Raw genomic sequence first — 13,842 nt, 5'->3', positions numbered from 1 at the left:
AAAGTCTATTCAAGTCTACATTCTTCCAAGTCTATACACAATTTAGCATTTTAAGCAACACTGGACCTAAACATAGGCCTTATATTATTATTGTTGTTTTACCATATGTTAGAGAATAACAATAATAATAGCCTACTTATATTAACCTTTATTTTACATCCACTGTATCGTGATCTTGATTTTAAGAAAAAAAAAATTGTGATTCTCATTTTAGCCAGAATAGTGCAGCCCTAATTCATTACATTTTATTACTTCTACATTCACATTACATCACTGCATTCATTCATCACTCTATTAGCATTTTCATTTAAATGCCAAAATATGCTATGAATAACAACAGTACAGAAAACACAGAGAAAATTAATAAAAAAAACACAAAGCCACAGCCTTATACAACTACAACTCTACCTGCATTAAACATCAGCCTTTACATCTCAGCATTCTAACTTTTGACTTGTCAGAACTCACCAGGTAGTGTGGAGATTGCAGGTAAGAAAACATGTCTGCCGTGGGTCTGGGGCCAAAATAGGCCCACCCTGCAAAACTGTAGTCTTTGTAGCAGCAAAATGAAAAAGTACCAATACGAGAGCAGAATCTGACACAAGACAGTCACGGCTTTCCAAGCCAAAGGCACAAAGAGGCAGGCACTAGGTGCTTAAAGAGAGCATCTTAGGCAGTTAAATATAGAAGCAGTAGAGTTCTCTTTAAATAGGCTCACTCATTAGGACACTGGACTTTACCACTGTAGAGTGAATGAGAGAGAGAGATAGAGAGGGAGAGAGAGAGAGGGAGAGAGAGAGAGAGAGAGAGAGAGAGAGAAAGAGAGTAATGCAAGAGCTCAGAGAAAGCAGGACAGGTCGGCCTTGTAGGCTGAAGGTCTGCTAGCAGAGGTCAGAGGTCATGGCATAGAGATCAATGGAGATGCAGTTCACACGCTCCGCAGAGTTACGATGGGATTTCAACCGCTATGGATCCTCTTCATGTGTCTGTCAGTTCACTCTGACAGTGATTAAATCACTGGAGGTCACCATGTTACTATGCTGCTGCTGCTGCTATTGGAGATTTCAACTCAACCCCAGTAACCAAATGTATCACACGAGCTTGACTAAACTTGCATTTGTAATAATCAGCCCCATGTGATATTCTTCATCTATGATTATAGTGCAAAAGTATACAGTTGAAGTCAGAATTATTAGCCCCCCTGAATTATTAGCGCGCCTGTTTATTTTTTTTCACCAATTTCTGTTTAATGGAGGGAAGATTGTTTCAGCACATTTCAAAGCATAATAGTTAAAAAAAATGGATTTCTAATAACAGATTTATTTCATCTTTGACATGATGACAGTAAATAATATTTTACTTGATATTGTTCAAGACACGTCTGTACAGCTTAAAGTGACATTTAAAGGCTTAACTGGGCTAATAAGGTGAACTAGGCAGGTTAGGGTAATTAGGCAAGTTATTGTATAACAATGGTTTGTTCTGTAGATTATCAAAAAAAAAAAAATAGCTTAAATGGGCTAATAATTTTGTCCCAAAAATGGTTTTAAAAAAATTAATAACTGCTTTTATTCTAGCTGAAATAAAACAAATAAGCCTCTCCAGAAGAAAAAATATTATCAGACATACTGTGAAAATTTCCTTGCTCTGTTAAAAATCATTTGGGAAATATTAAAAAAAAAAAAAAAAATCAAAAGGGGGCTAATAATTCTGACTTCAACTGTATATGAGCTGACATTATAAAGCATTATTGTTTTTTTTTTTATATATATTTATAAGAGTGCCATTTTCCTAAATATAAGGATTCAATGTAATGATGAAGTTATTTAAACAAAAACAAACAAAAAGCAAATTGAGTAACAATTTACATATTTTTGTCAATTTAATCATTACACTGATTACAATGAATAAATTGATTGTGCTCTTTTTACATCACTGTCTCATAATTCAAGGTTAAATGTAGTTTATTTGACAAGTAAATACATTTCTTTATTTTAATGCGATCTACAAACATTTGTTAAATGTTTCCCTCCAAAACTCTTTCAACTGCTGTACCATCAAAACATAGCTTTTTATTTGAAGTTCACCCAAAAATGTATTTGTACATTCCATTCATACACCCTTAAGTAGTTTTCATCCTCTATTAAAATATAATTTTGTCAGCAAAAATAAAAGTGAAAAATGTTAGTTTCCTATAGCTTGGCACAAACTTTACAGGTCCTTTGTGAAGTTCTATTAATTAAGACCGTCACAGTAATGTGACTAAAAACTATGAATGTGCTGCAATGGATGGAAGTGATGGTATAAATATTGTTGTCAAAAAAAAATTAATCAATCAATCAATCAATCAATCAATCAATCAATCAATCAATCAATCAATCAATCAAAAAAATCAATCAATCAATCAATCAACCTTTATTTATATAGCCCTTTACTGCAACCAAGGTTAACCAAAGTGCTTTACACAAGTAAAAGCAAATTATACAGCACAACTAAAAAGCACACAATGCAAAACAATACAAGAAATATCAATAAAATACGAGGAACATTAAAACATAAAGAAGTGTCAGAGCCATCCATTAAAAGCCCATTTAAACAAGTGGGTCTTAAGCTTGGCTTTAAAAAGTGGCAGATCAGTGATTGTACGAAGCTCAGTAGAAAGGGTATTAAAAGGTTTAGGATCTGCCACTGAAAAGGAGCGGTAACCCTACTGCTTGTATCTTGACCGAGGGACTTCAAGCAGAAGTTGGTCAGCAGATCAAAAAGCTCTGCTGGGTTTGTGAATGTGCAAAATTTCGCATAAATAAGTAGGAGGAAGGCCATTGACGGCATTAAAATCAAAAGGTTGAAATCAATTCTAAACTTAACAAGGAGCCAGTGGAGGAAGTAGAGAATAGGTGTTCACTTTTCTGACTGTTAGTTAACATGCGAGTATGCATGACAGGACTGGTTATCTCCAACATAAAGTTTATTACAGTAGTCCAAAAACAAACTTACAAAAGCATGGATGGCTTTCTCAAGATCAGCCTTGCTCAGGAATGGCTTGACTACAAGGCACAGGAAGGTGAAGCTACAAAAAGTTTGCTTTAAACTAAAAAATAAACTAAAATGGAGACAAAAAGATCAACTAATGGATATATTTTATTCAATCTGCTTCATTGTGTTGTTCATTTATTGGATAAAGACACATTACTGGTGCAGCAGACCTGTCAAGTTTCTGTTTGTATCAAGCCATTGTTGTTGACGAAGTTAACAATGCTCAGTCTGCACAAGACGTTTGGCCAGCGGAGAAATTAAAATAGTCGTGCCCAACTGAGTTTGGTTTCTCTCAAGGTGTTTTTCTTCACTTTCGCTAATCGGTGAAGTTTTTTCCCCCTCTCCGCTGTCGCCTCTAGCTTGCATGGTTCGGGATCGATAAACCACACTGAACTGGGCTAAACTGAACTGAACTTAAACACTAAAAAAACTGAACTACACTGTTCCAATTTACTATGACCATTTATGTGAAGCTGCTTTGACACAATCTACAATGTAAAAGCGCTATACAAATAAAGGTAAAGGTGAATTATTGACTTGGTCTAAGTCAATGGTTACCTTCATTAAAATATCTTCTATTGCGTTTATCAGAAGAAAGAAACTTAAAACTTGTTTGAAACAAGTGGTGGGTGAGTAAACGTTGAAAGAATTTTCATTTTTAAGTCATCTAGTTAAGCCCAGCCCACCCAATCCGACAAAGCATCAGTTGCTCAACCAATACTATGAGTTCAGGACGAGGCTACGCATTTTATCAGCCAATGGCATATCATGATGGAAATGTTTTAGGGAAACCACTCAGTGTGTCTAAGATGAATGAAACATGTACCAGCCTTGAGTCAGCAGTTCTGACATCTTATTGGCCAGTCAGTTGCCATGCAGAGTTTGAAGGAAGGAGCGATGCTGTGCTCCTCCTGTGTGCCTGTTCAAGCACTGTGCCATAAGTCTTCGGTGGGTAATTTGCACACGGTCACGTCTCCCCTCATGCCCAATACATCACACCCACTCACCACTGCACACACTGAATAATACATACAGTGATTACTGTGTGTGGCTGAGAGAAACTCTGCTGTTTACAATTCTCTGAAGTACAAGAAAAAATTGCTTGAGGCAACTCTGGCCATCTTTGCAGCTTCAATAACATCATCGCTAAATTCAGATCAAGAAGATATCAGCTCATAATAAAAGGATATGCATGTGCTGATTATAAGATACATTTGAAACACAACATATACAAACACCCTTCCCAAAACTTTCAATCTAGAGGACTTAATTTGACTAAATTGAATCTTAATTAATTAATTTATTTTTATCTATTTGATAACTTTCAGTCATACTTGTTATATTTGTTAACTGAAGAATAGATCATTAAAAAGTATAATAATAATAAAGATAATAATAATAATAAATTATTATTTTTCATAATTTGACATTTACATAATTATAGAGACTAAGCATTGGGAGAATATGTTGGGCAACCTATTTATTTTATTTATTTGAATTATTTATTTGAATTATTTATTTTTTGTTGAAGTTCATTTAATATTTTTGTATGTATATACATACATGCATACATACGTGCGCACACACACACACACACACACACACACACACACACACACACACACACACACATATATATATATATATATATATATATATATATATATATATATATATATATATATATATATATATATATATTACATTTTACAGCAAATTTTTTATATATTACAAAAATATTTAATAGATATCAGATTTTTGAAGGATTTTAAAGTATAGGTTTTGCGTCATCCTCTTCACAATAATATTTAAAAACAAAAACAAATGGGCAACATTGTGGTGTCCTACAGAGTAGCACATTCAACGTTGAGCCATAAAAATATTTTTAAATATTTCTAATTATACTATTAATTATTAGATATTTATTTCTTTTTACAGTTTTGGTTAATACAATTAGTACCATTTACATCCTTATCACAATACTGTTTAAAAATAACCATTTTGGCCAAAATTGTGCAGCTCTACAAACAGGCACAAACACCCGTTTGAGTTTTAATCAGATATATTTTTTTAGCTTTTTTAAAATCAAGTTTAACAACAGTTGTGAGCATTTTCACTTTTGAGTTAAATGTTCCTTTGAGAAGAGCTCAAATAAAATGCGTTCACACACGCTCTTAATGAATGAGAGGGTGAATCAGGTTAATTAAAACTCAGTATGCTTATGCACTTCTCAAACCCCTCTCATTTTAAAAAACAAGATAAGAAAGAGGCAAGGTTAAAGCATGACTGCCAATCTGCACAAGAATACTGTACAAAAGAAAGTGTGCATGTTATCTCTCCTGCAGAGGTGTGAGTTTTGCCAAGTCTGTCATAATGATAAGAGCCTGTTAGGTCCACCAACTCCGCGCTCAACATTTCAACAGCTCTCTTCCTCTGCATTTCTAACGCCCTTTCTTCTTTCATCAAGGTGACCCACATAATGTGCAGCATATAGATGTTTTGCCATGTACAGCTAATCCTGCATTAAACGAGTCAAAGAAACCTCCATTTAAAAACACTTAGATTTAAATGTTAACCTCAGGGACTTATGTATAGGATTTCAATAAGGGCTGCACGACATTGGAAAAATGCTTTGTTTTTCGGTGATATATATTGAGATTTTTATATAATTTCACCAGATTACCTAAATAGCTCTATTTGGTAAGAATTCAGGTAAAGAAATTTAATAATCAAATGTAAAATAGCACTATATAGGATTTTTATTGTGTAAATAATTCAATAAAATATTTTTATTAAAGTTTAAAATCATACAATTCCTTGTGCCTGAATGTGATAAGCTATTTTGATACACTCTCAGAAATAAAAGTGTGCCAGTAGTTACTAGGGATGGTAGCTTTTCATATTAATACCCCAAGGGTACATATTGGTACCTAAAAAGTACAAAAGTGTTCCTCTTAAAATTTGTAGATACTAATATATACTTCTGAGGTACCAGTATGGACCCTTCAAGTATAAATGTGTACCTTTTGAAAAGGTACCACCCGAGTAACAGCTCTCGTGCCTTTATTTCTGAGAGTGTATCGAACAGTCACAAGGCTTAAAAACGTAAATGATAAACATTCTCCATTATATTAAAAATCCCCAATGACTCCATGTTCTGAACTGTGGCTCCTGGTCAAATATAATCCCACTTCAATATTGCAGATCCTGTGATGTGACCATTGCAGATGCATACATTGCAATAACGATGCAAAAACGATATTTTGTGGAGCCTAATTTCAATGCTTTTAACATGTCGATTCAACACATTTTCAGGGCTACATTGGAAAAGGTACTTCACAATAGGGTTGTCGCGATGCCATTATTTAATCTTACGATACTATATCAGCTGAACTATCACGATACCAAGTAGTATGGCAATACTGCAATTCATGACTCAAATTATAAAGAAAATTGTCAGAAATACTATATTTATGTTTTAAAAGGCCTACTTGAATTAATAATTCCCTTAAGGCCAAAAAGTATTATTTGCACCTCACTTCCCCTAAAATGTATTAATTCTTTTTGTTTATCTTGTAGAAAACTGACCAACAAAAATTGAATAAAATAAAGATGCAAATTATATCGAATGAAACAATACAAAAAAGCTTTTTTTCCCCCAAAAAATGTTCAATGTTTCCTGTTGCTATATCATTTTTCAGTCTTATCAAGTAACAATCCAAAACAATTCAAAATTTCACTTCATGAGTCGTTCTTTTAAGGAGATTGTCATGGTTGTTGTAGCTACTAAATCAAATTACCAAGAACAGAAATGAACCAATTCAGATGTGCATTCGAACTAAAGCATTAGAAAACGTGCAATAGGCTACCACAAAAGGCTCGAATTCTACACAATTTTGAGACCCTAAAAGGCTCCAAAGACAATTAAAATAAAATGTTCTATTGTTGCACAAACGTGTGAGTATTTTAGTGGCTTTTTCACATGCAACATTATCTACTGTAAATAAACCATAAATTACGATACTACTGTTTACAAACTACAGTGGCACAGGCAATATTTTGAATCCATAGTATAGCGCTACTACCATAGTACCGGTAAACCATGTAACCCTACTTCACAGACGTCACTACATGACATTCTACAGTCATGTGGTTATTTTAGGCCCCCTTTTACATGTGGTATTTTGATTAATCATTCTTGTTAATCTAATCATAAGCAGACAATGTGAAGCACAGGTTTACTGGCTCTGAAACCTTTTGAGCTTGAACAACTTCTAATAGTAGAAAAAGGTGTCAACCAAATTGCTTTTGTAGTGTGGTTAAATACATTTGAACAGCACCAAACAGCTTAACATGATCATCATGGGATGAATTGATAAAGCACACTATGAATTTAAACTGTCATGTAAAATTATAAGATAAAGGTTTGAAGGTAAATCATTTCAAAAAGCCTATGTTGAGTCCTTACTTGAGCCCCTATTCATTCTGTCATAAAATATGTAATCTTTTGTGAAGAAAACATACAAAAACAGTGTGTAACAGAGGAGTTTGACATACCTTGAGACATTCATTCATTTATTCATTCATTCATTCATTCATTTTAATTTTCACTTTCATTTGCACTTAGTCCCTTTATAAATCTGGGATCGCCACAGCAGAATGAACAGCCAACTTATCCAGCAAATGCTTTTTTACACAGTGGATGCCCTTCCAGCTACAACACATCACTGGAAAACATCTATACACACACTCATTCAAACACACATACACTATGGACAATTTAGCCTACCCAATACCACGTCTTTGGACTTGTGGGGGGGGAGTGGAGCCCCCAGATGAGAAACACACGAACACAGGGAGAACATGCAAACTCCACACACAGAAAATGCCAACTGGCCCAGCTGAGACTTGAACCAGCGACCTTCTTTCTGTGAGGCGATAGTTTAACCCACTGCGCCACACCTCCTATTTAATGGGTTTTTCATGCAGGGAAATCTCCTCAGGTGTTTCCAAACACATCTTTAAAGTTCACATTGTCATTCCATTTGATTTCTGTGAATTAATGTGCAGCAGAGTGTATATTTAATATTATTTAGGTACAATATTTATTATTTTTTTGATAGTATTGTAGTATTTATTATTTAATTACAGTATTTATAGTATTAAATACATTATTTAACAGCAATTTTGTTATGTGCATTTATCATTTATATACTTCTACATAACTATATACATTATTTTTATTTCAGTATGTTTTACAATCCTTAAAGCATTTTTTAAATACTTTCAGCTGAGGACAACTATCAAAACACAAACTGAGACAGAGACTGAGAAAGCATAAATACAAGCAACGACCAGAAGCTTGCAAAATGCAGAAACAGTTGCTGGCACAGACGCAGAGGAAATAATACCACTGTGAGGAACAAAAAGCAAGACAAAGTCAGGAAATGAAGTCAGACAGAAGTGTTGTCTGGGGTACAGGTGAGAAACGGCAGATCAAGTAAACAAAGTGGATCAAAAAGGCCTAAAACATACGCAAAGAGACATTTCTCTCCTTTTATTTAACAGAAACAAGACAAACTGAACTATAAACACATTTCTGGACAAATTCTGCAACATGATGACACTAACTACTTTGATCCTAAAGGCTTCGAAATGCGCAGTTTTTATTCAATGTTTGACGTAATCTTAACTGAAAAATAATTTGATGACAATTGTTGATCGAAGCGAGAGCTTTAGATGTTTACATCAGTTTTATATTTTCTAAATGCGACTTTTGTCACTGTTTCAGAGCACACTAGCTAATAGATATCCTTAAAATTATCTGACTAATAGTAACATCTAATTTTTTTATTTTAATTTCATTGGACCTTTAAATCCAACAGATTCGCTTGAGGAATCAAATCACAACTTAACTAATTATGAACCCCACCGTCAAATCTTTTTTTTTAAGAGCAGAAATTAGAATAGTGTTTGGTTGCTTTGCATCTTTGTCCAGAAAAAGAAAGGAGAATGAGAAATGAGAGAGGGACAAGAACACACGGAGGCTCAGCTTGAAGTGCCAGCGAGTTCGCTCTGATTTTAGCACAGACAGATAATGGAAATGTCTTGCAGAGCATCCAACATCTCCACTTTAGACCTGAAAACTCAGATACTAGACGAAAAAGCAGAAGAGAGAAAAGCAGCAACGAAAAACTTCTGCATTAGCCATCATCATGTAGCTGACGTTCCTCCTTCAGACTTATAATATACCATCCTGTCTAAGTCTTATGTTTCAGGAGCCAGACAGAGAGTTTATTGACGACACTAAAGTCCCAGGACTCCCATAAAGCCTCAAAATAATATTACTCTTTAATGTTTTGTCCAGCTAGTCTAAATTAATAAATTTAAAGCCTAAAGGTCAGGCCTGGTTGTTTTTCTTAGTATTTCTAAGTTCAGTGCAATGTATGAACAAAAATAGTTTCTCTGGAAGCATGAGTTACGTAAACAGGGCAGACGACAACAACATTGTCATCTGGATTATGGTTTTAAAATCTGATTTCTCTCTTTTGCCTGGGAGGACGGCCGATTAATTTGCCAAAAGCACCACAACAAATCAAGACATGTTCTTATTCATCTTGAAAGGTTTGTTCCTAATTCAAGGTTTTAAATCACTAGAGGAAGAGAGGAAAACACTGAACTACAGTATTTGATGACATAAACGTTCAGGTCTGAGATTCAGAAAACACAGACTATACAGGAAACTTAATCTGAAATCAAATGATTTTGAATCAATGATGAATCTTGATCAAATGATTGATAAAAAGGTATCAATAATAAGAGCAGCAATAATAATAACAGCAGTAAATAAAAAAATTAAGATTGGATGTATTTTTTGTATAGCCCCCAAATTTGTTTGCTGTAGGCTTTGCTAAGCTAACTCTGTAAAAGCTAATGTCTTCCTTTGCATTAAACTTTGAGCGTACGACATTTAGAGATGTTGTTTATGTTTAAACAGCTACATTACAGATGAACTAAAGCTTAAAATGTGATATTGTAGTGTACTGCCTCTTTAAATATTATAAATTACAAAATTGCAATGTATAAAACAGCCACAATAAAATAAATATTCTTGTCAACCACAACTACCAAACACGTTTAATTTCTGAATACAAAGAAAATGTCAGTTACTGCCGTATGATGTCAATTGAAAGTCAATTTAAATAGCAAAGTGATCAATCAAATATCACAACATTAAATGACTGCAATCTCCAATACTTTGCCAAATCTAAAATGTGTAGCCCCCATCTATGCATCTCTTCCAGGATATCATGTGATGTTCTCAAACATCCTCTTTGCTCTGTCTCAACTCTCTGTCCCACCCACACATTTAGCCCCGAACAGTTATCAAACCACTATTTTACATCTGTCATCTCAAATTCTTCCGTGACGTTCTCTTTCTCTTTCACCCTTTGGCAGACTGACTGGATTGAGAGGGTTTCAGCTGAAACCAAATGGTATAAAGGCATGGAGACACTTTACCCCCTCAGATGTCTGATAATGTGGCTTTTGTCAGTCATTCAGCCCTTTGGAGGCCACTGGAGTCTCATTCTCCACTTATAGTCCAGTGATGACAGCACATCCCCTGCAGTGGCCTTAGATTCCGCAAACACCTCCAGGACATGATGCTAAAAGCGTGCATTTACTGTAATTCAGGTTAGACTGCTTTGGTTTCAAAGCCAATTACTGAACTTTGGTGCTTAATGTATGCGTTTGTGGAATTAAATGTATTAAATTAAATTGATTAAATTGATTTAAGTTGCCTTATAAAGTGAATCTGTGTATACCTAGGAATACTCAAATTCTAAGAGTTATGTACATAAGAATGGCCAAATCGTGATCCTAAAACATCATTGTTTCCTGGTTCTCATGTAAATTCCATAAGTGAAAACCCCCAGTGGAACAACAGGCCAATCAGAACACAATACAGACTGTTGCATCGCTCACTGGGATATTAACTAGAACGCCCTTGACATTTGCATGTACATTAGGTCAGGTTCGACATCATCTGGACCTGCGTGGGCTGCTGAAGTTCTACAGAAGTTCAACAGCCAAAACACAGACTCGTATTTTGCACACAAGACGGCGTTTGATTGGCCACATCAACCACAATCACACTTATACCGATTAGCAATTGGTTTGCCAATATGTAAAATACTTAAGACTTTCATGTGATTCTAGAGTTGTAAACAATAAAGACTTATTACAAAACAAATCTGATATATATATATATATATATATATATATATATATATATATATATATATATATATATATATATATATATATACACACATAATATTTTTGCTAGGTCGCAAAAATTATCTTCTTACAAACAAAACCTTTGAAACAGTCTGGTTTGCCATTGTTGTGTGATGTCTGACTACCTAAACTTATCTCTTGTAGACAGGGCCATAGTACGTCCTTTACAGTAAGTGTGTCAGAAAAGTAAGGACCTATATGCATAATTACACTACTTGACTGATTTATAAGTGATTTATCCTTTCATACGCGCGGAATTTCCATGATTTGAGATCTGTGACTTGTGTTAACCACACACCGAGACTAACTTTAATTAGGCTATATTCTAGCTTGAAGCAAGGCAAAGTGGGTTGAGTCTATGTTTTGTGTCCCGTGCCATTTGAATCACATCCAGATAAATTAGCCTAAATCTGAGGTAACAAATAAATCAAAAGCCAAGCTGCTTTACAAAAGCAAATAATTTTATCAATCGAAAACACATTATTTTACACAACAACGAACACACATTTAACACATCTGTGACAATAACAGTATTTTACCAATGATGCAGCATAGGGAGATTCCTGAGTTTGCAGTAACTGAAATGCCAACACAACAGCACTGGTCTGCAAAAGCACTTTTCTAGCGTGTATCTGCTCCGCAGTGCTGACCGCCTCTTTCTCTAGCTCTGCTCCAAAGCGGGTTGATTTTTAACATCTAATGACACAATGCACGACAGTAAACATTCGAAGCACACCCATGTAATCATACTCTTCAGGAAACAGCCAATGCTAATCACATCAGTGTAATCATTCGCATCAATGGGTTAAAAGTGTGTTGTTGCAATTTTTTCTTTCATTATTCAGTATTTCTTTGCTTACCACAGTTAGAGAACCACTGTAATAGAGTATCCAACACAATGAGATTTGCTCACGGTTCTGCCACAACACACTCGCTAGCCAGGTAGACTGACACTGGCACTGGACTGAAAACACTATTAAAAAATGCTGGGTTCCACACAATTCCTTCATGTTGTCCCTAAACAAAATCATTAACTTAATTGTTTTTACAAATTTAAGAGGGTTGATTATAAACTCAAGAATTGTGTTGATTCAACTCACTGTAAATAAGTTGTTTGAGAAACGGCGAAAATAATTTGAGATTTTACTTTCAGCTAAAATTTTACTACTGGTACTATAAGGGAATTGGGGGTGTACGTTTCTGAATCTTGTCACACCACAACACAAGCGGCTCTTTGAATGTTTGCTTTGGCTCTTTAGACTCTCTTTGTGCCAGTATAAAAGGGCATTTTGGGGCACCTAGTGCTTGCTGGCACAAACATCCACCCTCGTCTTTCTATCTAATGGCACAAGCAGACAGCAGTCCATCATACTGTGCACAGAGGGAGAAAGAGATATTATTAGGTGCTCCAAAACAAACTTAAGAGCAAAGATGAGTAAAAGAGATGAAGGAGAAACACCGAATAATTAGCACTACTGACACTTAACAAACCCAACTGCAACATAAAGAGATTACAGATGTCATTTGATTTGATTGTGTTCATTTAAAGGCTAGCCCGAATATAAACACACATCAATTTAATGCTAAGAGTTTGTGTGTGCCACATTCCCTTTAATCCAGTTTTTTCCCATCTGCCCCCAACCCCCTCTTCTTTATGGAGGTACCATAAGAGGATTTTACATGGGGGGTGGACAGTGTTTGGCAAAAGAAAACAAGGGAAACATGCTTTTAGGCTAACTCAAATACACTGCAATCTTCCAGGTCGCTTGATTGGCATTTTTAGGGATGTTTTTAACTTTAAGCTCTAAATTGATAAGACCTGTAATTTCCCCAATGGCACTGAGAGAAGTGAAATTGGAGAGCAAGAAGCACTTAGTGGCCAGACGGTGATGGGCAGGACAGTGAGAGTGCTCTTTGACTGGGGTCTTCAAATCAACTGACTAGACAGTGTGTTAAAACACAGGATCAGCCATGCTTAATTTCTGAGGATTACGAGAGGGGAGCATCCTGTTGGTGGGATATCACAAACTGTCACTCTCATTGACAAGCTCTAACTATGCTCTAACTACTCTAGGTCAGTGATGATGTTTTGAATCTACTGACTTACAAAAGTTGGCACATTTTTAAAATTATATTAATCTGTGTTCTACTCAGAAGTCATACAGATTTAGAATGGTGCATAATTTTGTCTGGCCCTGTTCCTGAACCAACAACACATGCCACAGCACAAGGAAGAAAGAAAAGTGACAGAAACAATAAAATGAAAAGAAAGATTTTACAGCAGTTTGGATTGTGCAACATTTTCTCCTGCAAGTGTAACAAAATAATGCTAATAAATGCTTAAAGTACCAAACGTCAAAAACAAAACAGCACTGCTCATTACAACTGCACAAAATCAACCAAGTGGCAAACTCACGCTCTCTCTCGTGAAGCCAATATGGAAGTAGCTGAAACTGCTATTCATCGCCTCGCCTTTAGGGGCTGGCTCCAGGAGGTCCAGATGTT

At 35.2% G+C, this 13,842-nt stretch overlaps 1 protein-coding gene across 32 annotated transcripts in view; it reads right to left on the bottom strand.

Annotated features, from left to right (window-relative positions):
* Nucleotides 1-13,842, bottom strand: part of arhgap12b (Rho GTPase activating protein 12b) — a 106,648-nt gene that overhangs the window by 56,993 nt on the left and 35,813 nt on the right. For 10 of the 32 annotated variants that reach the window (XM_087274802.1, XM_087274806.1, XM_087274808.1 and 7 more), the window contains exon 1: nucleotides 469-679. In XM_087274802.1, coding sequence (XP_087130928.1) covers nucleotides 469-501 — 33 coding nt within the window. In that variant the 5' untranslated portion in view covers nucleotides 502-679. 32 annotated transcript variants of the gene reach the window in all.

This window comes from Danio rerio, chromosome 12, assembly GCF_052040795.2.
Source record: "Danio rerio strain M-AB ecotype USA chromosome 12, GRCz13ab, whole genome shotgun sequence".
NCBI classification, from domain to species: domain Eukaryota; kingdom Metazoa; phylum Chordata; class Actinopteri; order Cypriniformes; family Danionidae; genus Danio; species Danio rerio.
Note: the sequence above shows the minus strand (reverse complement) of the source record. Positions and strands in the feature narration are given on the sequence as shown.